General features: G+C 40.6%; 1 protein-coding gene across 1 annotated transcript in view; it reads right to left on the bottom strand.

Annotated features, from left to right (window-relative positions):
• The window catches only part of LOC104930806 (cadherin-18), a 166,599-nt gene that overhangs the window by 86,618 nt on the left and 56,257 nt on the right, over positions 1–23,724 (bottom strand). The window contains exons 3-4 of the mRNA XM_019274264.2: positions 10,254–10,548; positions 1,146–1,265 (exon numbers count right to left, since the gene is read on the bottom strand). Coding sequence (XP_019129809.2) covers positions 1,146–1,265; positions 10,254–10,548 — 415 coding nt within the window. The remainder of the gene's footprint in view (positions 1–1,145; positions 1,266–10,253; positions 10,549–23,724) is intronic.

Below are 23,724 nucleotides of genomic sequence, written 5' to 3'. Positions count from 1 at the left end.
TCAAAATAGGAGTGTTGTGATTAAAACGGAATAGAATTCACAAATTTTGTCCACATTTTCAGAGTGACAGTCGAGAGATGACAGAAAATGAACAGAGAGAGAGAGAATGGAAGACATCCAAAAGAAGTACTTAGCGGAATATCGGCGGTTCATGTGCCGTGACCCATGTATTACGGCTTAAAGTTATGCAGAATTAAGTAGGTGGATGCTTTGATTGACAGGTGGCTGCCATCACAGGTGTCTTGTTTGAGTAACCAGGCGTCATTCAGCCCGCCTCAGCTCCATTCACGCTCCACGTCTTTGCCCAATTTTGGATTATCCAGGAGGCAGCAGAGGCAGGACTGCCAAGATTAAGACGGCCAGAGCCACCACACTAAGCTTCATACTACACTTTATACAATCTATGCATCAGTGCTCTGATCCATGTTATTAAAAAATGCAACAAGTAACTTGCTGAACAATCTGAGATCAAATAAATTATGCAATATGCTGAATCTTGGCTTGCTAATAAAACCTTTGTGATATTTTTCTTTACCTTTGAAAGTGATTTGAATTAACCTTATCCAATGCAGTTTGTTGGATTAACTAGTTAGAAACACATTGACAGGGAATAATTGGTTTATATATATTTTTCTTATTCTTTATTGTTTTCCAATTTATAATTCAATCTTAAAATCACCCTATATGTGTTCTTTCCTGGGGGAAAATATGTAAGTAAACAAATACCAGTGGGGCTTCCTGAAACTTACTGAGCTATATATATATATATATATATGTACCTGCAGTGCACCTGCTCCATCACCAAAAAATAAACGAGCAGGTGCAGCCTGTCGTTTGAAGGACCTTCCCCACCTGTGACACTCGTCCCCTAAAAGATCTGGCTCCACCGCTGAAAGCAGTTCATGGGAAGTCACCACCTGCATCATTTAAACACTCTCTGGGAAAAGCTGCTTCATTACAGTTTTTCTAAGCATTTAATAGATTCAGACAACAAAGTAAAAACCCCAGTGCTTTCCTTGCCTTTTGGCATCATTAACTTGTTTACAGCGCCGCTCGTGCTAGGTGATCCCTAGCTACCTCTCTGTTTGAACTTTCCCTGGGCAGCAGTTAAAACGTCTTCAAAGTGAACACGGAGGCAGATTTACCTGTCTTTGGGTCAACAGAGAAGTAAGGCTGTCCCTCCAGGATGCTGTAAACTATCTTGGCGCTGTTTCCGTATGTCGGGTCATCTGCATCCGAGGCGGTCACCTGGAAAACAGACGTTCCTGCATAGACAAGGGAACAAATAAGAAGTAATCAGATTAGACAAAAGCCTTGACCACCACCAAGATATAAAGAGCATGAATTCTAGTTCTTTAATGAACATTTGTAGGCAAGAACATTCTTATGCTAGATCTTATGGATCTCTCTGTTACTGAGTGTTTGAGCATTCAGTGCAAGCAACACTTGTCATTTGAAGTGCCCCCCTGATTAGCTATAATTTATAATATGAAGTGCAGCGGCTGGTTATCCAACATTATGAGGAGTATGAGAGATGATGAATAGAGGCAGAGACATAAAGGCTACAAGAGCGCCGTCCTTGCAAGACAACATCGCTGGTGGTGTTCCTGTGGTCAGTGCACTCTGTAAAAAGTAGCTAAAGACAGAGTAATTATAGCTGTCACTACAACAAATGTGTGCTTCTGAATAACATTGCTGTGCTGAAGAATGTTTCATCTCCTGAAAATAAACCAGAAAAAAAGACCAGTTGGACCAAACGTCCAGCTCTCCAACAACCACACATGAAACCTACAGAGATCACAAAACATCACAGACATGTCTGTACTAATTGTTTACCTCTGCTGAAGTAGACTGCTGTAGTCTTTTACTTTTTTCACTTTCCTTGTGGGAAACATTCTACAGGACATGTTCAGTGAGTTATCACTTCATTGTCTTCTGGTGCAGAAACTCTGCTGCACGTCTGCTCACCCACACTCACACCCATGATCACATCACTCCTGTCCTCCAGAACCTTCACTGGCTCCTGGTTCCACAGCAGGTTCGGTTCAAAATCCTCCTCCTCACACACAAAGCCCTCCATAACCACCATGAGCTTCCTTCCTCACTGACTTGCACCATCCTTCCTGCAGCCTCTGTTCATCTGATGCTGACCTCCTGACTGCACCGCCCAGGACCGCCCAGCACTGAACCTGGGGCAACAGTCTCTGTCTAGCTAGCTGCAGTGTTTTTTTCTGCAGGTTGACGGAGTTGACAAATCGACCAATAACTGCTTAGTGTGCTAATATACAATTTTCAAACATAGTAAATGAATAGAATGTTATTTTAGGGTTTTATCTGCACAATAATGCACACATATAGCATGCAATTACATTATTTTACAAAATACTTTTGTGTTATACTCTTAGGAATACTATAGCTGTGTCTTATCTCCCACTACTTCCACTAGACATTGATTTTGTCTGCAAGTCAGTGTGTAGATGTTTTCAACATCTGGGTGTAGGAACACACACTGCACCTTTAAGAGTCAACACCATCAGATCTTCATCAGCACTGTCAGATGTATGTTTTTTTTAAATTATTTCTTTATTGTTTGTTGTGTAAGTACTAAAAGATCATCAGATCTACATCCTTTTCTTAGAAATCTGTGTATTCATAACAGTGCGAAACTTAAGATTCTTGTTGGGCTATTAAAATTGTATAATTATATACTTTTAGTGTGTCTGACGGAGTTGACACACTAAAAGTATATAATTTTAATGACACAAGTTTTTAAGGTAAATGTAATATTTGTTAAAAATGTTTTTCTAACCTCCAGCCTGCAACTTTACATGGTTAAATAGCACAGATCTGTATCTACATGAATATATAACTCTAATCAATATAGTGTCAATTTTCAAGACTTTCAAGAATCAGTGATGTTTTATTATTATCATTATCATTATCATTATTATTATTATTATTATTATTATTATTATTATATGCACATGCACAAAGTTGCTAAATTGACATTGAGTGAAGATTATCTTATTATCTATTTTTTTACTTCTTAACATAAAAATAAAACTTCTATTAAATCAACTGTATTTGAAAATGAGGCTCAGCGTGCTCCCCAATACTTAATTTCTAGCAGCAGTCCTCCTCAAACACAACTAGCAAGCCCAAACACGAAACATACTGCTGATACACTCGCCTCTGATTAGAATCTAAAATGAAAAACTGAGCCACAATCTCTTTAAAGTATGAAAATATCTTGTTTCTATGTAAATGTGACACTCCAAACTTCCCCCTCAGCGCTGCTATCAGCTGCAGTAAAACACAGTATGTGTTGTCAGCAGTGCTCTTGTAAAGAGCCACAGCCCATTAGCCTGACCATGTAGCAGCAGACAGGAGAAGCCAAAGCTTTTATCCATCTCATTCATCATGGTGGACCTGCAGTGCATTTCTTTCTTTCAGCAAGGACAGCGTTAAATGTTCAGCTGGTGTTAAATGAAGGTTCCATGAGTCTTTATAGAATCCACACATGGTTACATAACGTGTTTTTTGTACTACCAACAGTTGTAATGGACCTAGAAAGAACATATACTGTGTGTATATATATTTATTTATTATTTTGTTTTCTTTCTGTCTTGAGCTTTTAAATTGACAGGAACAGCTGGAAAGTGGCAGGAGAAGTGGGAGACAGAGGGGGAGAACGTGCAGTGAAGGATTGAAATCAAACCAAGGCCACTGCAGTAACAGCTCAGTCTTTGTACACGGTGCACCAGGTGAGCTACTGGAGTATTAACACTGTGCTGTGCCACTGTTACTATCCACACTATAGACGAACTAAAGGATAGTGCATACAGGTCATGCTGGTCATTCATGAGCCTTTGTGTAAACACTACATACAAACTCTACGGTGTATAAACACAAGATGTCTTCAGTTAGTGCCTCTTCTTTGCCACTGTTGGCTCATTTTGCCTATGTGGTAGATATGTTATGAATAAATGAGTATTTATATTCTTTACTTAAAGTCAGTGTAAAGTCAGATTAAATATGTGTTCTGTGTTTGTCAGAAGAAGAAGAAGAAGAAGAAAGTGTTATTAACCACCCAGCTAAATTTGAATGATTAAAAATATCAACACGTTTATGAAATGAGGTGTCAAAATCAGGTGTGTCCACTGAATGTGCTGAAGCCACGCCCACTCGTGGGAGCAGTCAAGCAGCCATTTTGAAGTGACTGAAACGTGTCAGAGGAGTTCAGAAAATGACATGACTAACTTTGAAACACTCTGAGTGAGATGAATTCATCTCTATCTCTATGCTCGGGGTATCCTCAGCGTGTCATCGAGCCACCCTTTAAGGACCGCCCACAAAATCCTGGACTGAAAACTGGTGAAAAACAGTTTGAACCTCTATCTCCACATTTTAGTAATTTATCCTTTTCAGCAACTATTTTCAAACATACTTAATGTATTTTAAAAGAAATCTCAGAATTGTCTTTACATGGAATTCAAAGGTGCAGTGTGTAAGGGTCTTTATTTTTTAGAATAAAGCAGACATTGAACATAATGTTCAGAACTATGTTTCCATGCATGTATAAAAACCTGGAAATAAGATTTTTATTTATTTTTTCGTTACTTAAAAATGATCATTTTATATCTACAGTGTGAGAGGGTCCTCTTTCATGCTCAGTATTTCTACAGACAAACTGAATAGTGACTCTAGAACCTTTCAATTCTTGTTCCTTCTGAACACTAGGAAGGTGAGATTACAATGCAGAGATTACACCACTAGATGAAACTAAATTCTACACACTGGACCTTTAAGTAAAGGTAGTAATATAATGGTACAAAAATACTTTGTAATAAGTCAGGTTTTACTGTTGGATAGTTTGCTTTGATTTTCACATTTGAATATGAATCAGAAGTAAAAATGACTCAATGTATAGTAAAAATACTGTATATGTAACCCTGTTATAATTACATCATATTTCTTTGTAGAAGTACCTTACTTTACAATTAAATGTATAGAGAAAGGATTTGATCTTGGATCGTGACCACACTGAATTTCCATTAAAGTGGGATTTGGCAGGTGGGTGAAGGTAAGCCTCTCAGCTACAACATGTCTATGCCTCACAAAGAATTTGATATAATCTTTAATGAAATGTTTGAGTTTCATACTGCTGCTAACTCCCTCACTCCTATTTATTTGGTTTTGGCATATATTTAATCAATTATCTATTTCCTCCACACAACATTTCTCATTTTCCTCTTCATATTTCATCATCAGACTGCGTGGCTGCTTTAACTGGAGACAATGACAACTGAACACATTGAGCAGCAGCCATTTCAGCAGCTGCCTCGCTGCAGCTAACCTCTGTGACACCAGCCAGTGAGGTTCATGTCAATCATCCATATACTTACAATATTATATATATAATACTGCACAGCTATCTAAGTTGTCATCAACTGTCATCTTTGCTCCACCTGTCTCTCCTCACCTCCGTGTGTGCTAACCTAATGTTTGTTGAGAATGGTAGTGTTCAGTTTGCCTCCTCGTTTACATCTGGTTGGATATAACATCATAAAGTTAAGATTATGTTGTGTGGTCCATCTCTCCCTGTCCAATATCTGGCCAGTTCATGAAGGAGTTAAGGGGGATAGTTCCAACTATTTTATATATATATATATATATATATATATCTTTATATAAGATATATCTTCTATATATATAATATATATATATATATATGTCATGTTAAATACATAATAATACCGTACAACTGACACTGTACAATGACAACAAGAACTGCAGTTTTGTGTCAATGAGTGATTTGGATGAATTATTTCCTGTGAATATTTCAAAGTTTTTCTGACATTTCTATGAACTTTTTGTACAATTTTCTATTTCCATTTTTAGAAATAACATTTTTTTAGTTTTCCTCACAGAAATGAATGAAATACTGATACATATCATATGTATGTGAGCCGACTGTAGTTTTTCGGACCCCAGTTTGGGAACCAGTGATTTGCACGAAGAAGTGATCTTATAACATTTCCTCCAAAACTTTCTGTGAATTCCGCTATCTCTGTCAAGTCTGATGTTAATTTTACTGCAAATATTCAAAGAGGACTGTATACAAATGTTATCCATTCACTTTATGTAACCAGCATGTTTTTAACATTCTGATTGGTATAATTTGTTAGAATGAGCTCAGAGAAACAAAAAGGTGAACAGAAGTAGATCTGTGATTAGAGCTTGTCCAAAGGTGGATAATAAAACAAATAAAATGATGATAAACAGTAATTATCATTATGCCAATACATGCTTCAGTATAATATTTAGTACCATATAGTATTTCGTGCAGACAGTGTGTCCAGCAGCACCCAGAGAGACTGCAGGACAGCCTACAATAAAAGAGACTGAGGCTACATACACCAACAACAAAGAACACAAAAGATCTTATATGAATATATGATTCCATTTCACATCACTGAGACGCCTGGCTTTTTAAATCTGATGAACAAAGCGCTTGCTTTGTATGAGCTGCCTGATGTGACACTGCTTCTCCAGAACAGAGATATCATTTATCTGATGGATTCACCCACTCCTTTTTTCCCGCTCCCTCAGATTTGTTTGAGTATTTTGGATGACTGCCTGACCCACACAGAACTGTCTGCACACCCTTGATCTTGTGTTTACACTGGACTCTAAACTTCATATATGTGGAGGCTCGTTATATTAAATTATTTGAACTATTTCATCTCTGCCTTCAAACCTGCATTTGGGTTCAATCCTGCTTGCAACAATAAGGTGCTTTGGCCCACAAGATCCACAAGACCCATGAGCATTACTTTTACATTTGATACTTTAATTGGTAGGATTATGAACGCAGGATGTATTTTTACATTGTGATACTGTTACTCCTGCTTTTCTGCCGCTCCTATCAGAAGTTAATCCTCCAGGTCCAACATACAGCCTGATTTTGAAGGTGAAGACTACATCTGTCACTTAAACAGCCATTTTGTGTAATAAATAACACTCCCTTTTCAGCAGTGCTGCTAAATTTAACATACAAATCCATTAACGCCTTGAGAAGTGCAGATCAGAGGAACAGGGCTAGTGAGGTCATAAGGAGAGTAGACGTGTTATGAAAAGAACCAGGTGAGAGACGTGACGGCGGTGAAGAGAGAAAGCGTCCCACTGAGAGAGCAAAGAGGTTCAGATGAATTGGTGGTGTAGGTGATGGGGAGCAGAAGTGGGTGGATGGAGAGCGAAAGAAAGAAAGAGACAGCCACACAGTGAGAGAGAGAGAGAGAGAGAGAGAGAGAGAGAGAGAGAGAGAGATGATGATCGATACAGAGAGAGGAAAGCTGGACAATGAACTGAGTGAAATGCTGCTGAAAGCTCAGCTGGTCTCTCTGCTCTGTTAGCTGTCTGTTCTCACAAAGTCATGTCACCTGATTAATGATGGGATGTTGGCCTGATAATCTCTGTGGTAGGAAAAACACTAGAAATCATTTTTAAATAAAAAAAATGACCAGCACAGATTCTCTGAAGGACACAACATGAGCAAAAAAACAAATGTAGAACTACTAGAAACATAAAACATGATTCCCAGGAGCAGACGCTCCTGATGTCGACTCATTTACATTCATCTTCCGTCAAGACTGAACGTATGGCGTGCAGTATATTCCCATATGTTTATACATGTGTGGTCCTCTAGGACTACTGTACTCTCATTATTTAGTCATGTAAATAATGAGAAAAGTTAAAGACGGCGACTTTACATGAGCAAAATATGATGTCTGTGCACGTGTTCAATCCTGTCCCTGTTCCTGCACGGCTAGTGCATTCTGTTTGACTGTGTCCTGCAGAATTAGCAGCATGGCTGACAGTGTTGTGGTGTTCTCTTCAAATTTATGTTTCTAAAATGTTGCTCAGGTGTTAGATTGTGAATAATTAAAGCCTTTTCATTAGAGGTTGGAAAATTTAAGAAGGCAAAGGCCAGTAGCCGTTTAATTTGATGAACGGTAGTGGTGTGACAAGGAGTCGGAATGCCGGTCAGTGTCAGTCTGGAAAAATTTCAATGAAAGACTGAATCCTTATCTTAATAAAAACTCCTCTCTAGGATCCGAGGAGGCAAACAGTGAACCCTCATGAGTCGAATACACTTTGTGATTCTTTAACATTGTAGTCCAGCCAGTGCACTGCTATCAAATCAAATCAATTCAAATCAAATCAATTTTATTTGTATAGCCCAAAGTCACAAAGTACATTTTCCTCTGAGGGCTTTACAATCTGTACAGGGAGTGACACCCTCTGTCCTTAGACCCTCGGTTCCAGTGAGGAAAAACTTGCCCACAAAAACCCTTTTAACAGGGAAAAAAGGTGGAAGAAACCTCAGGAAGAGCCACAGAGGAGGGATCCCTCTCCCAGGACGGACAGACGTGCAATGGATGTCACGTGTACAGGACAAATCAACACAAACATAATGTACAATGACTGATATCAGTCCCTGAACTGTGAACTATGAGTTACAGACTTTTTGACTCGACCACCACTCTCAGGACAGGCTGGGCCTGTTCCACTAGTGAGTATAGTATAGATATTCCCTGAGTTAACTCTATCGCCACAGCCATTCCTTGCTGTTTGCGGACTATGCAGATGCATTGAGCCTCAGTTCAGCCTCAATATATTTTGGGAGAATTAAAAGTACCTGTCTTCATTCAGAGCCAGGCAAACCAACTCATTTGTTGCGTGAAGCACATATTTATAATCAAGTCAAAATAATATTTGTCACATCATGCAGTGAGTGCTGTCTGCCGACAGGTATGTCATGATGACTGAGAGCCTAAAACATCAGACTTGTGGTTATACATGCTACAGTCACAGAAACAGATCCAAAATGGTGCTGAATGGGTTGCAGTGTTACATATATATGTTCATTACTACCTGAAACATAGGTATTTTGTTATTGTTTGCACATTAATATGGATGCTGGTCCATTGTACTTTTATTCTTCTATGTAAGTTTTTTTTACTGTTTTGTATTTCAGAGAGTTTTTATGTCACCTTGTTTACCATAAACATCTTTCAGGAACATGCTGCATCTGTTGCATTTATTAATGTACTGAAGCCTGTTTACCTCTTAAAATGTTACAGACTGCCACAGATCATCTGAAAAGTTTAGGAAGCTCTCCCTCAGAGTGTCACTAAATATGGGCCCCCATATTACACCATGGATGATGAAAGAAGGCATTCAGATGTGAGGTATGACATTCATATGGGCTGATACAGAAGTTTAATGTTATGCTGAGCTGACAAGATTTATACTTTTTGTAAATATTATAACTGAATATATATCTGCTGTTCTGGGTAGTAACCATCATTTCAACCATGAAGATCATTCTAAAACATTTAACAACTAGAGATCCCATGAAGCTGTGCTATCAACTGTGATGTCCAAGACTCATAATATAAAGCATATATTCACTGCAGTAGGAGATACTCATTTGTGTATGGACATGGAGTATAGAAAAGATCATGTTTCTTATTTTCAGAAAAACTGATATGAAAATGAGCGTGGCTTCTACTCTGCCAGTATCAGTATCTATGTGGAAGGGAGAGAAACAGGAGGGGAGGAGTCTATGTAATGTATGTATGTCCGCAGTGCGTTGCGTGAGCGTCACGTCATTGCGAGTAATACAATCCACCGTGGTCCTGAGGCCAGCCTTTATTTGGAGTTGATATGGTAGGTTTCATTTTTAAAAACATGATTTTAATACAAATACGAATTCTTTAGCTATTTGTTATGTTTCTCTTGTTAGACTCTTCATGTTTAGTGAGGGACAAAGGCTTGGAGTGTTAGTTTACACACATCAGCCAAGAAACAGGCATGCTCGAGCAGCACTGAGATATTCTGAGATATGTATATATTTGAATATAGACTCCAGTCACCTGCATGTCTCCAACTCGGAGAATTTCCACTTTTACACTGCATCGTAAAAATATCACAGAGCAATTAGTCATTTTGGGAGGGTTGTGATGCAAATAAGTTATGGCGGTTTAACACGTCAGTTGCCAAGGTAACAAAAATATGATAATTCTTATTATCAGGGGCAAAAGAAAACATACTTATATTACATTTCAGCCATATTCTGCCAGTAAATCCACACAGAACCTTTAACTGAACCACAATCAATCTTGTTTGTTGTGTGTGTGTCAGTCCCTGTTCTTTTATTAGGAAAGGGTGTGAGGCTCCTGGCTTACCAACATCAGACATCTCAGGCACAGTTGCTGAGAACGGTCCATCAGGGAAGGTTGGAGCGTTGTCATTGATGTCCTGGACCTTAATGATGAACTCTGACTCTGCCTCCAGTGAGCGATTCGTCCAACGGTCAATGGCCCTGGCGTGTAGGACATATTGGGATTTGCTCTCTCGGTCCAGACTCTTGGCTGCGTGGATATCACCCGATGTCTCGTCAATTATGAAGATAGACCCCGCCCCTTCACCAGATAGGATGTATTTCACGGAACCATCGCCTTTGTCAGAGTTGGAGTGGAGCTGGAGACGTAGGAAGGAGAAAATGAATGAGTGAAGGAGGAAGCGGTAAAGTGTCTGACAAGTCTGTAATACAGAGTAATCGCCGAGTGTCAGGATGAGTGGTCAGTTAATGGTGAAGAGCAGGCAATGAGAGGCACGGCCATCCAATCTGGGAAGGAGAAGCAGGAGTGTGACAGCTTGTACGAAAGGTGCAGCATCTGAAGCAGTTACTGTCACAGTAAATGAAAAAAGAGTCTGACTGAACACGTTCTACATCATGCAGTCTATCATGAGCTGGATGTGTCAGAGGAAATTAAAGATGAAGAGAGAGACAGAGAAAGTAAAACTGAGGACACTGATAAATAGTACTTTGGCATCATAAGTCATTCATAGCTGAGTGTGTGCTCTGGGTTTCATGAAAACAACCACGTCCAGGTCAATAGCATAAATGTTTTGAATTATCCTTGATAGTAGTGTCTGGTTTAGACTAAGCTGACAAATGTCCTGATGAAAAGGACAGAATGCCAGCACTCATTTGATAACAACTTCCATGGTCCATGTTTTGGTATACTTTGATAGCTGTTTTTAGTTATTTAAGTTTACATAATCGCACATTTTCAAGTCTGTGTAAAGGCAATTCTCAGAATTCTTTCAAAATACATTAAATGCTGTATATTGGAAAATAGTTGCTGGAAACGTAAAAAAAAAAAGACTTTTAACAATATATTAGTGAAATGTAGAGTTAGAGGTTCAAACAGTTTTTCGCTAGTTTTCAGTCCAGGATTTTGTGGGCGGTCCTTAAAAGGTGGCTCGATGACACGCTGACGCCACCCTAAGAAGAGAGCTAGAGATGAATTCATCTCACTCAGAGTGTTTCAAAGTTAGTCATGACATTTTCTGAACTCATCTGACACGTTTCAGTCGCTTCAAAATGGCTGCTCGACTGCTCCCACGAGTGGGCGTGGCTTCAGCACATTCAGTGGACACGCCCCCACAGTCCTGGAGCTGAGAATACTGTGTCATAAATTTACCCAATTTTGACACCTAATTTCATAAACTTGTCGATATTTTTAATCATTCAAATTTGGCTGGGTGGTTAATAACACTGACGAACTCAGAACACATTTATTTTTACTTTACACTGACTTTAAGTAAGATTAGACAAGAAAGAAAACACTGTTATCCTCATCAGGGTCACGGTGGGGCTGGAGCCTATCGCGAGGCGGGGTAAACTCCCCAGCCTATCCCAGGGCACGTAGAGACAAACAACCATTGACACTCACATTCACACCTACGGCCAATTTAGAGTTACCAGTTAACCTGTTTGGACTGTGGGAGGAAGCCGGAGAGAACCCAGGAAGACACGTGTACAACATGCAAACTCCAGGAAACCAGGAACCTTCTTGCTGCGAGGCGACAGTGCTAACCACTTCACCACTGTGCCACCTATTCTTGAAACATTCATTAACCGTTAAAATCAAATCAAAGTGTCAATGAGTAGCTAATATTTCCAAAGGAACAGATTCATCAGGTAACTTAAAATTGTCCATAACTAAGTCATATTTTCAGCAAACAGATTAATAAAATTTGATTCAGAAAAGTCTAGATGGTCGTCTGTAATTGAATATTTATCCATACTCAAGATTTCAGCAAAGGTATGACACCACGAGGTCAGTCTGGAGAGGAAACGCTTCATCATCAACAAATGCATAAGTCATGTTGGTTACTGGCAGTGGCTCTCATTCAGAACACATCTGTCAACGGCAGCCCGGACGTCTGATAAACGTCCCTCCATCCGTCACGTCCCTGAGTACTGACAGTGGCATAAATAAACTTGTACTTTGGGTCGACTACTGCCATGAGTAGAACAGAAAATCTGAATTTGTTTCCTGTCAGGATGTTCTTGATGGTGCAGGAGTAGAAATTCTTCCTCAAGTGTCTGAGGTGAAACAGTCTCTGCCTTGTCTTTCTCCCCATGGAGTCAGCATGCAGTGTCCAGGTCAGGTTGATGTGGACAACAAGTTACTGTCCACCCTCTCCACTTGTTGATGACATGTTGTCTTGACATGTTGACATGTTGTCTTGACATGTAAATATTAGGGTGACATAATTCCTTCCCTGATTCCTCTGAGTCCTGTCAACGTTCAGATCTGACAACTTGATGATGATGTGGAAAAAAGTGGCTACTCAGTCATGTGAACGGGGAAAACAGCATAGGACTGAAAACACAGCCCTCAGATACTCCGCTGTTAAGGATGAGGGTGAATGAAGTGTGTCTGCCCACCCTCACCACCTGGGGTCTGCCCAGTAGGAAATCAAAGATCCACGTGCACAGTGACATGTTTCTCCTCAGGTCCTTGAGCCTGGAGCTGAACTGCAGTCAATGAACAGCAATCTCACATAGATCCCTTTCCCTTTTAGATCGTGGGTGGTGTGCTATGACATCTTCTGTTGATCAGTTAGAACAGTTGGATAACTGCACAGCTATGTTTTGCTATGACACACAATAATGAACCCTGTCACTGCAAACTATTAAAATCGTCTGACGATTCCAGCTGCCAGGGTTATGTTTTGTTTTGTTGTTTTTCAGTAGACTACACTTCTACATACATGCACTCACTACACCCCTGATAATACTGATCTATGTGTTCAATACATTTCGGTAATTATCTGTGTGGTCTCCAAACACAATTTAACATGATGAAAATCCACGATGTGTTTGCTTCTCCAAAAATAGCTGTTTGACAGTGAAGTGTGTCATATGTAACAATTTAAGAACAAAGTTGTCAAGGCGTCTGTGACCCCCTTCACACATTAGAATTGCATTAGAATGTGTTTCGAGTAATTGGAATTGCAGTTGAACAGTGCTTCATAACATGCAGATGTAAATGCATCCAAGACAGATTTAGGGCCGATTGTGATTGTCACCTCCAGCGTCGGTCAGGAGAGTATTAGGAGAGCAGTAGCTCAGTCCATTGGGACTTGGCTTGGGAACCGGAGGGTGGCTGATTCAAGTCCCACATGGACCAAATATGGAAGGTGGACTGGTAGCTGGAGAGGTGCTAGTTCACCTCCTGGGCACTGCCGAGGTGCCCTTGAGCAAGGCACCAAACCCCCCAACTGCTCCCCGGGGCGCTTCTCAGGGGGGCTGCCCATCACTCCACCATCTCTCTCCAGAATTGCATGTCTATGCCTTGTACTGCATGTGTGTCTGTGTATCTGGGTTAAAATGCATGTAAATAAAAAAAGAGTGTAAAAAGAATTTCCCCAATAAAGTATATCATCATCATCAGTGCACAAGTGCACTTAGATTGACTGATGTGTATGTGGGTTGTTGTTCAAATTTAGAAAGCTTAAAGAGAGCCTAATAACTGATTCCACGTCTATTCTGTGACATTGAAATGTTAAAATATGCATTATTCAACATAACTGTATGAAAAATAAAAACAATATAGAGGGAAATGAATGCTATACAGTCACACATCAAAATAAAACAATAATGGTGTGTTGGGATTCTCTATGCAGCTGATCTTTGAACATGGCTTCATTTGTCTGGTCACAGAGTAGCCTACAAGCCAATACTGCAACACACTGGGGGCGAGTTTCACAAAGTTTGTAGTGTTGTCCCTAACTCACCAAACTTTTTTAAGGGAGTCTGATCAGGTTTTGCTCTGGACGACAGAGAGCCGATCTGAACAAGGATAGTGAGAACACATTAAGAATAGCAGGCGTGAACACAAAGGCAATCTGATCATTTCTTATCCAGATAACGCGTGTGGATAAAGATCACATTTTAATACTGACTGTCTGCTCTCTCGCTGTTGTTCCTGTGTTGTGGTGCAGGTGTAGCTCATGTAATTCATGTATTGAGACAAAACACCATGCAGGAGTCAACAGTACAAAGCAGAAATTAGATATGAGGAGAAAAAAGAAGACACACAATTGAAAATGATCAATTATACATGAGAAACTGAGCATTGCATTGTCTGTGTGTGTCTTTACTCTCTGACTCAGTCTGTAAAGAGCGTTAGAGGAAAACTGTTGGTTCTTTTTATACTGAGCTGAGGCTGAATTAGCGGTTTGAGTCCTGGCTCTCCCAGTCCAACCAAAGTGTCCTTGAGCAAGACACTGAACCACAAATTGTTCTTGATGGCTGTGATATCAATGTGTGGATGTTTGTGTGGGTTATAGACTGTATGAAACAGGTGAGTTGTATATAAATTCACCCTCAGTACAGTTGTCATGAACGGGGAAATTAGCTATAGAGACCAAAACTGTTTTTTGTACCAGGCTGTAAACATGTTTATTTCTGCTGTGAAGCTGGGCATTTCAACATGGAGACTGACTCTGTAACCAGCCTCAAGTGGACGTTTGAAGAACTGCAGTTTTTTGGCACCGCTGTGTTGGCTTCACTTTGAGAGCCACAGCGGTATGGTTGAGCTCAGTATCAGTTTGAATGCTGGACCACTCCTAATGAGCAGTTGGTACCATGCTTGGCAGCCTCTGCCGTCAGTGTATGTTTAGTAGGCCCCTACTAGCGAATATAAAGGAGACTGATGTGTGTTGATGAGGCCTATTTAATAGAGTGATAACAGCCAGATCAGGTGTGACTGTGTTGTAGTGTGTAAAGTAGTCAGTAGATCAGAGAGGCTCTATAGAAATATGTTGTCCCTCTGGATAGAGCAGCGACCAAGCAACGGAGACACTTTCTAGTCCTGTCAAAGCTTATGGAGATCGTGGAGTTTCCCAAACTTAATAAATAGTGCACATATAAACACTAAACTGCTTTACTAGTTCAGTCGTGTAGTGACTCCGATATCTGCTGAAAAAGAGATTTTTCCATGGACACATTTGACTCCTCAGTCCCTGAAGTCAGTGACTCACCTGCACAGCTGATGGAGGAGGATCCAAACATTTCAGTAACTCCACCATGCTGCAAAGTCTAAAGGTCAGAGTGTCTTGAACAAAGATCAATGGAATCAAAATGAACATCATGTTTTTATCTAACCAAATATTCCTCTTCAGTCCATATTAGTCCACCTTTAGTCTTAAAAAACAACATTTTCTCTGAGCTCACTGAACTGACTGATCTCTGACGTGCTGCACACAAACGAGGTACACACCTGTATTAATAAGGTACACACCTGTATTAATAAGGTACACACCTGTATTAATGAGATACACACCTGTATTAACGAGGTACACACCTGTATTAACGAGGTACACACCTATATTAATGAGGTACACACCTGTATTAACAAGGTACACACCTGTATTAACGAGGTACACAACTGTATTAACGAGATACACACCTGTATTAACGAGGTACACACCTGTATTAACGAGGTACACACCTGTATTAATGAGGTACACGCCTGTATTAACGAGGTACACACCTGTATTAATGAGGTATACACCTGTATTAACGAGGTACACACCTGTATTAACGAGGTGGTCTAACAGCTCCATAACACAGAATATTCATAAAAAAAGTTGAAATTGTAAATTCAGATGTATTACTTTATTAAAGTTCCAGACTTTAATGAAGTAAGAGACTTCCAGTGGACTTATTTGTATTTGTTTACATGTTATAGATTTTCAGGACATGACAATGTGGAGATGGAGGAGTAATATTTGTAGTGATGAGTCAGCTATGCTGTCATGCTGATTAAAGCACGTTCTAAACGTCTAGCTGACCAATCAGATTGCTCGGTCGAGCCTGTCTAAGTATGAAGCAGGGATCTGCACGTACGCACACAGTCTTCACACAACTTGACCAAATCCAGTCCAAAGGGAGCAGAAACATTATGTAAGTACTCTTGATATGTTAACAAGTTAATACAGACAAAACAACTGAGGTTTAACATGCACACTTGCGCAAGCATTTTACTTAGATGAGAGAATATCGCCATTTCAGGTACGTGGGCGGAGACCAAAGCAATCGATCCCAGAGTGCAGGTTTCAGACCATCCTGTAGATGGTTGATTAAAATGATAAATAATTGAATTTTAACACATAAGAATGAAACAGCAGTGAAAAATAAACACGCTTTCAACGTTTTACCCCTCTTTTTAAGCATTTGACTATATTTAACTTAAACAGTCTAGAGTGTATCTCATTTGCAACTTGTCACAGATACAAATCTATTTACCATTTGCAATATTAACGTGTGACACAAACCAGGAGCCGGCAGTAGCTCAGTCTGTAGGGACTTGGAAACTGGAGGATGGCTGGTTCAAGTCCAGTATGGACCAAAGCATGGAAGGTGGACTGGGTTCCCTTGAGCAAGTCACTGAACTCAAGCCCAACTGCTCTCAGAGCACGCTCTGTGTGGCTCCACATTTGCATGTCTATGAGTAGTTGTGTTGCAGTTAAAAATGCATGTAAAACACAACACTTCTGAGCGGAGGTCACATGCATCCCTCTGCACCCAGAAATCACTTCAAAGGTGCATGCACCCTGAGCCAAATACTCAGTTTGACATGGATTTGTTTTTCAAATGTAGGGAATATTATTCAGGCCACGAGGAACATGTTGGATATGCTAATACCGTGCACGTCTCCTCACACCCTGCTTTCCAAAATATCGTCAGTGAGAACAAAAAGTCAGAGGAGGCAAATCTTGACACAGTTGGTCCCATAAACTGAAACAGAAACAGACAACAGAGCTGCTCTGCCAGTATGAGCTCCAACTACACTGCAGTGTAAAGACAAAGAAAATCCATCTCCTTGGCACAAAATAAAACATTTAAAACAAAAAGAGCAGACAGGAGGAGACAAAGAGGAGAAGGGAGGAGGATAAAAATACAGCAGCGTGGAAACAACTGTGTTTCCAAGCAGCAGCTGGCGAGGAAGGAGCAGCGACTGACATTTTGAGGCTAAAGCATTTCCCCCTGCGCGTGTCTCTCCAGCTACAAGAACAAAGGCTTGTGAGGGTGTGAAATATGAATCAAAAAGCGCGTGGGCGGGCAGGAAGCGACGGTTATTAATTTAAACAGGTTAATTCCCTTCTGGTGGGATTTACAGGACATGCTACACTAAGCTCCGTCACTAACCGTGAGAGCAGAGACACGATAAGGTGGTTTCACTCTGATTTGATACACTTTATCCAGTTTATGTAACATCAGTGCATCGTTCTGTCGACAAAATGAAGTGCAAAAGAGGCTTTTCTGTGCACGCGTCCAGGTTGTGTTGGGCTTTCTCCTGCTTTCGCCCTTGAGCAGTTTGGTCCTCAGAACTGGTCTTGGTCCCCAGGTGGTTTCCTGTGGCTGCACACTGACACTTTACAGTTGGAGTGGGTCAAATGTAGAGGAGAAATGCAGAAACGGATCAGTGCAGTGTGGCGGCACTGTTCATTTCACTGACTAATAATTTTCATAGACGAAAATTAGAGAATACCTTTAATTAAAATGAATTCATGAGAGAACTATGACTGAATCTATTGAAATCGTTGTCTTTGTTTACATTTAGTCATCTAAAGCCAGTGTCATTCAAACTGGAGTCTGGTGTCGGTGTAACAGAGACACACACTGCTCTTGTAGACTGTTAAAACATGGAGTTAGAGAGTTGTGGCTCTGGCTATAATACCATCTTGGCAGTCCTGCCTCCACTAGCTAGCGGCCAACGGCCAAATTCCGTTGGGCATGTGTCGCAGCCGCCAGAAGTAATCTTGGCCGTTCTAGACAATGTTTCAAAGCCCACCGGTCCCGCCGTGGTCCGTTTCAGCAGCGTCCCAGAAGTGCGGTGCCTCTGCTCGGCACCGTGGGGAATACGTGGCTGTTCTAATTCTGACAGACACCGTGAGCAGCCAGCGTCAAATCTACACACAGAGCAGCTCAAGCCGGATGGAAGTCGGACACCAAAACAGCATAGAGAATCAAGTGGAATTTCAAAATAAAATACTCAAGCTGCAAACTGATCATTAAAACAGCCAAATATGAAAAACTATGCAGCATATTTACACATTTAGAAGCACATAAACTTGGAAAAGTGACCAAATCTAAGCAAGTTAACAATGTGGGACAAATCCCTTCTGAAACCTTCCTGACAGAGTTTGAAGTCGTGTGGAGAACGGACCAAAACAGCCCGCAGCCGCGAGGTGGCAGAGACGTGCCTGTTGGGCTTTTGGTATAATCCATAAATCAGCCTCAAGTGGACATTTAGAGAAGTACAGATTGTGGCACTTTTGCCTTCACTTCACAGCCACAGAGGTTTCTGCTCGCCTGCTACACAGAATCCATCTTTGTCGCGTGGTTGTCAGTTTCAGTGCTGCTGAAGTTTACAGTCGGTCATGCAGAGAAGTGCAGTTATTGAAATAACTAACTGGATCGTTTTATCGACATATGTATTAGAATGTGCAATGTAAAAACGCCCACAGGATTTCTGTGCTGCGTTGTATAATGAGGTATCTATTTTTACCATCGGTACTCGTTTGGTACAAGTTCTATGGAGTTTCTACCTGTTGGGAGGAAACAGGAGGAGGAAATAGCCGTGCATAATTAGAGATGAAGCGCATAATGTGTGTGTGTGTCGTGTAGCTGCAGGTGATTGATGGACACACTGTGTCTCTTGTCATGTGTCATGATTACTGAACTCTGTTGTGCCGTGATAGAAAGTTGTTGTTCTTTATTTGTGTGTGTTAGCATGCTGATGTTAGCAACTAACTACAAACTACAACTCCACCTTTGCAACTCCACCTTTTGCTCGTTTCATTTGGCAACAACGTCACTGTTGCCATGCTGATCATTCTGTGCTAATAATTCTAGCAGGCCACATATCAGTACTGTGCAGGAAGTCTCCTCAAGTTCTGACAACTACAAACCCGTTAAGGTGTCTATATTTCCAGTGAATGGCTTCGATTAAGACTCAATACTGATGATAATCTAACTCACTTATTAAAACCGGAGCAGACTTTTTGAATTCTAATCATGTGTGGAAGTGAAATCTGCTGATTAACACAATAATAACAGCAAAATATTGTATAGACCGATCCATATTTCTGAAAGCTCCACTCATTTTCAATTTATATAGACTTTTGATTGTTTTGTAAATATTAAATAATTAAAGAAAATAGTTAATAAATAATGTCAATTATATTTTATATTTTGTATTACTTATGTGACATGATTTGTATGTTTAATAACTCAGTTATAATAATGATGTATATTTATTTCTATTTAACAAAATTGAGGTCTTAAACTGGGAATGGTGGGAGCTCTTCCCAGTGTGCACTGAGCAGAATGTTGGGTGTTTCTTTGTAAGCTGACAGGTTTAGCATGTGGAGGGAGTCTTAACGTTATTGATTCATAAGACAGCCCAAACATTCTCGTGTCCATTCAGTTGTAGGTTCTCTTATGGAACATGATTTTAGAAGAAAAGCAGTTTTAATTGAGAATCATGTCCTGAATAGTTGAACTCAAAGAGCCACATCTCTCATCCAGCAGCATTTGCAGTGTCCTGGTCTGGTTTGTATTTCACATAATGTTCTCTTGTTGGTTCCGCAGTTCCATTGAATTTAGGTGACAAAACTTTTCCTGATTCAGATGTATTGCTTTGAAGAAATTAATATCTCAAAACAAAGAAATCTGAGTCAGTGATGAAGTGTGTTGAAGAATATTTGTCAGTGATTGAATGAATGAACACCTCACACCACACCCAAGAAATGTCAAAATATCACTTTAAATAACTGTAATATTTTAAAGTGGCCCCATCATGCTCTGTCTGAGTCTCCACTAGAGTAGCTTTGCATGATTCACTCTACCAAAACATCCATGTGTCTAGTTCAGTTGTGGCACCTCAAACTTCCAGTCCAGTAACAGTTACTGGTCAGCTACTTAGCAACAACTGAACCTGTCCATGTCTATCAGTGAACTCAGTGAAATAACACAGACACGGCACAGAGAGGGTCAATTTTCAAAATAAAACATCCTGTGCAGACTCCATATAACAAAGACAGACAAAACAAAAACAACTTTACCCTAAGTCTGGCAGGAAAGCGGTCCTGGTGGAATATGAAGCTATATGTGGCATCCCAGAGCCATGCCTGGTGGAATTTAGAGGTTAGTCCTGAGCAAAGTGGTCAAATAACTAGACTGAGCAAAGTGGATGGGCACGTCCCTGAACTCCATGGGGCATGCCTAGCTGTGGTGCGCCTATAGTGAGAGACCACTCTATGACTATGTTACAGCTGCTCGCTGCATGAGGTACAAAAAGCTGTCTAAAAGTATAATAGGTCCTTTGAAATGATAAATAGAATGCATTTATATGAGTGAAAAACTCATGAGTCAAAGTCATAAAACCACATGGATTTAGGTCACAGTGACGGCTGGAAAAAAAAAGTAAAGTGAAAGTAAAGTGAGTTCAGACGAGGTGACATTCCACTTCATCCCTGTATAGGGACTTAAATCTTAATGTAGCCTGTCCCACAGCAGCCTCGTTCAGTCTGGCCCTATCTGCTGTCTCCACATTGCTACTGTAAAAGAGAGAGACCTGCTTTCACAGACACAAGGTCTGAGGTGAGTGCACGAGTCCAAGCAGCAGCAGCACATCTCAGCCTCCTCTGCAGACTTGTTTTGACAGGAGAAGAAGAGATCCGCAGAGATGTTTGAAGAAAAGTTACACTTTGTCACAACTTGGGTTTTCTTTTCACACATTGGTGAGGATTTCAACATTTCACTGCCCAGAGTAAAAGCTGAGCTCTGGGAACACAGCGTCATTACTACAGTGAAGTCATCGGGGCATGACGGCTGTATGATCACCTGAATGCTCATGACTGTGTACAGCTTCTTTTTAGCACAGATACAAAATATACCTGCCACAGCACTCCTGCAGTGTTTAATCATTTACATGGCTCTGTAATTAGCATTGTAATTATCGGCAGCAGAAACAAATATTTCTGTAACTTTTCTTTCATGGAAAATTGGATTTAATTTTACGTTCATGATAAAATATTGACAGTCCCATGACTTTTATATTTTCTCCATAACTGAGCCAGGTTACAGGACCTCCTCCTTAAGGTGGTGAAAATTTCCATCTCCACCATATTTTACTGTTTTAGTGAGCTCAGCTGGCTTTTCCTTCATCCTTTCCACTTGAGGACACTCATTGAAATAGTTGTACATTTTAAATTTCAACCTTGGAGTGTTATTGATGGATATAAGAATTTCAGTTTTAGGCTGCAAATCAAAGTCAAAGATCACCGAGGGTAAAAAAAAGAAATTCCCAAAATATGTCCTACAGAACATATTTCAAAATATCTTGCACATACACTCATAGATACAGTGCAAAAAATGTTAGGGCTAGAGTGGGATCCAGTAGAGGCCATGGCAATGCAACCTGTGACGTAGCCTGACATTCGCTGATTGGCTGGAGAAGGTCATGTGATTCTGCTCCTTCATTGAGAGATGTGGGGCACCATTTTAAAAGCAAAGAAATTACAATATATTGTTCCTCGCAGATAAAGCGTTCAGTTGGGATGTGTTACGCGGGTTCACACTTTAAAATCTGAATAATCCAAAACGTCAAGCTTGTGCAGTCGTTGTATTGATGCTGAATGGATGAGAAGACTGTCAACATCGAGTATGATAATGCTGACTGTTGTTAAGTTATTGGATTGATTGATTGATTCATGGATTAATAATGTGTTCATTGATTACGGACAGTGGCTGACCAGGCTAATTATCAGCTACTCGCCTGTATGCAGTAAATTGTTGTTGCCTGTTAGCGTTTGTCATACGTCGATAATTGTATTTCACACTCAGAAGTCATAGACAGATCAAAAGATGTAGAATAGAGAAGGCTGCACTGCGAGCAGCACATCAACTTAATGTGACTGCACGATAACAGAAGAACAGCCCGGGCCCAATTTAACCCCTGCACACACCGACACGCCTGTACATACAGCTTGGCTTGCCTGGTCTGAGGGAACGTTGCACTATCCTGAAAGAAATAAAAAAAAGACCTCACATAAGTCTGAGTGATGACACATGACAGGGGCATAACCCCATATATATATTTTTTTTGCCTCTGGGCCGCCCCGTGTCAGCACGCTAATTAAAATGTTGTTAAAGTTTTGGATGACAGAGACTTAATTTGGTCTAACTTCAGCAGTTCAGCATATGGGTTACTTATATTCATACAGCCAGAACAGCAAAAATACAAGAATCTTCTTTTTTATTCTCCAGAGGGCCAACTCAGCCAAAGTGGGCAAACAGGCAACTTTACCCCGGCCTTGGGTACGTCCTTGTTAACAGTAATCTATCTCGGTGCAGAATGAAGAAGGAGATTCAGAGACAGTAAACAGGAGTTTGCCTGTCAGCGTCAGATCGGTTCTACAGTGGAGGTGAGGCTCTCCCAAGCTTCAGATGTTTGTAAAAATTTAACGGCACGTAATGGTTATGAATACTCCAGAACAACCTGTGAATTGATGTTCATGCCACCGACGATAAGGTGCAACATAAGTACAAATGTCAGCTTCACTATCAGCAAATATTTTAAGGTTTTATCGTGGACATGCATCAGTGTGTACATCTCAACATCATTCCAGGAGCTCAGTGCTCATGTATTTCTGAGAAAGAGAAAGGGAGGGAGAGTGTGGAAAAGAAGAGGGGAAGGGGGGGAGAGAATCCCAGATGTGAATATGTATTTCTGTGAATATGAGGAGCTAAATGAATGAATACATCAAACAGATATCAGCCTTCAGCAGCTTGTCAGATGGAGAGCGTCAGACTGATGGTGCCATGTTTGGATACAGCGCGGTGCTCACCAAGAAACCCGAGCACACACAGAACAAGGCTGAGAACACACAGGGCAGGTACACACACACACACACACACACACATGCCTGGCAGGACATCAAGTGCACACAAACAGACAGCCGCAAACACACACACACACACACAGGCATACTGCTGCTATCCTTAATTCTTGGCAGCGAGTGTATTCCCCAAACAGGTTGCGATTAGTTAACTGATCTCTCCAACACACACACACAAACACACACACACACACACACGGGCTGACAGCCTCACACACATATGTAGTGTGTGTAGACAAGGTGCAGGATGCAGAGAGCCCTTGTTGGCTGCAGCTCTTAGTTTCATATTTTGGTCTGCACTCCATCTCTCACGGAGAATCATGGTCCACACACACACATACACACACACACACACACACACACACACAAACAGATATGCGTTCA

The sequence above is a fragment of the Larimichthys crocea genome, chromosome II (assembly GCF_000972845.2).
Source record: "Larimichthys crocea isolate SSNF chromosome II, L_crocea_2.0, whole genome shotgun sequence".
NCBI classification, from domain to species: Eukaryota; Metazoa; Chordata; class Actinopteri; family Sciaenidae; genus Larimichthys; species Larimichthys crocea.
Note: the sequence above shows the minus strand (reverse complement) of the source record. Positions and strands in the feature narration are given on the sequence as shown.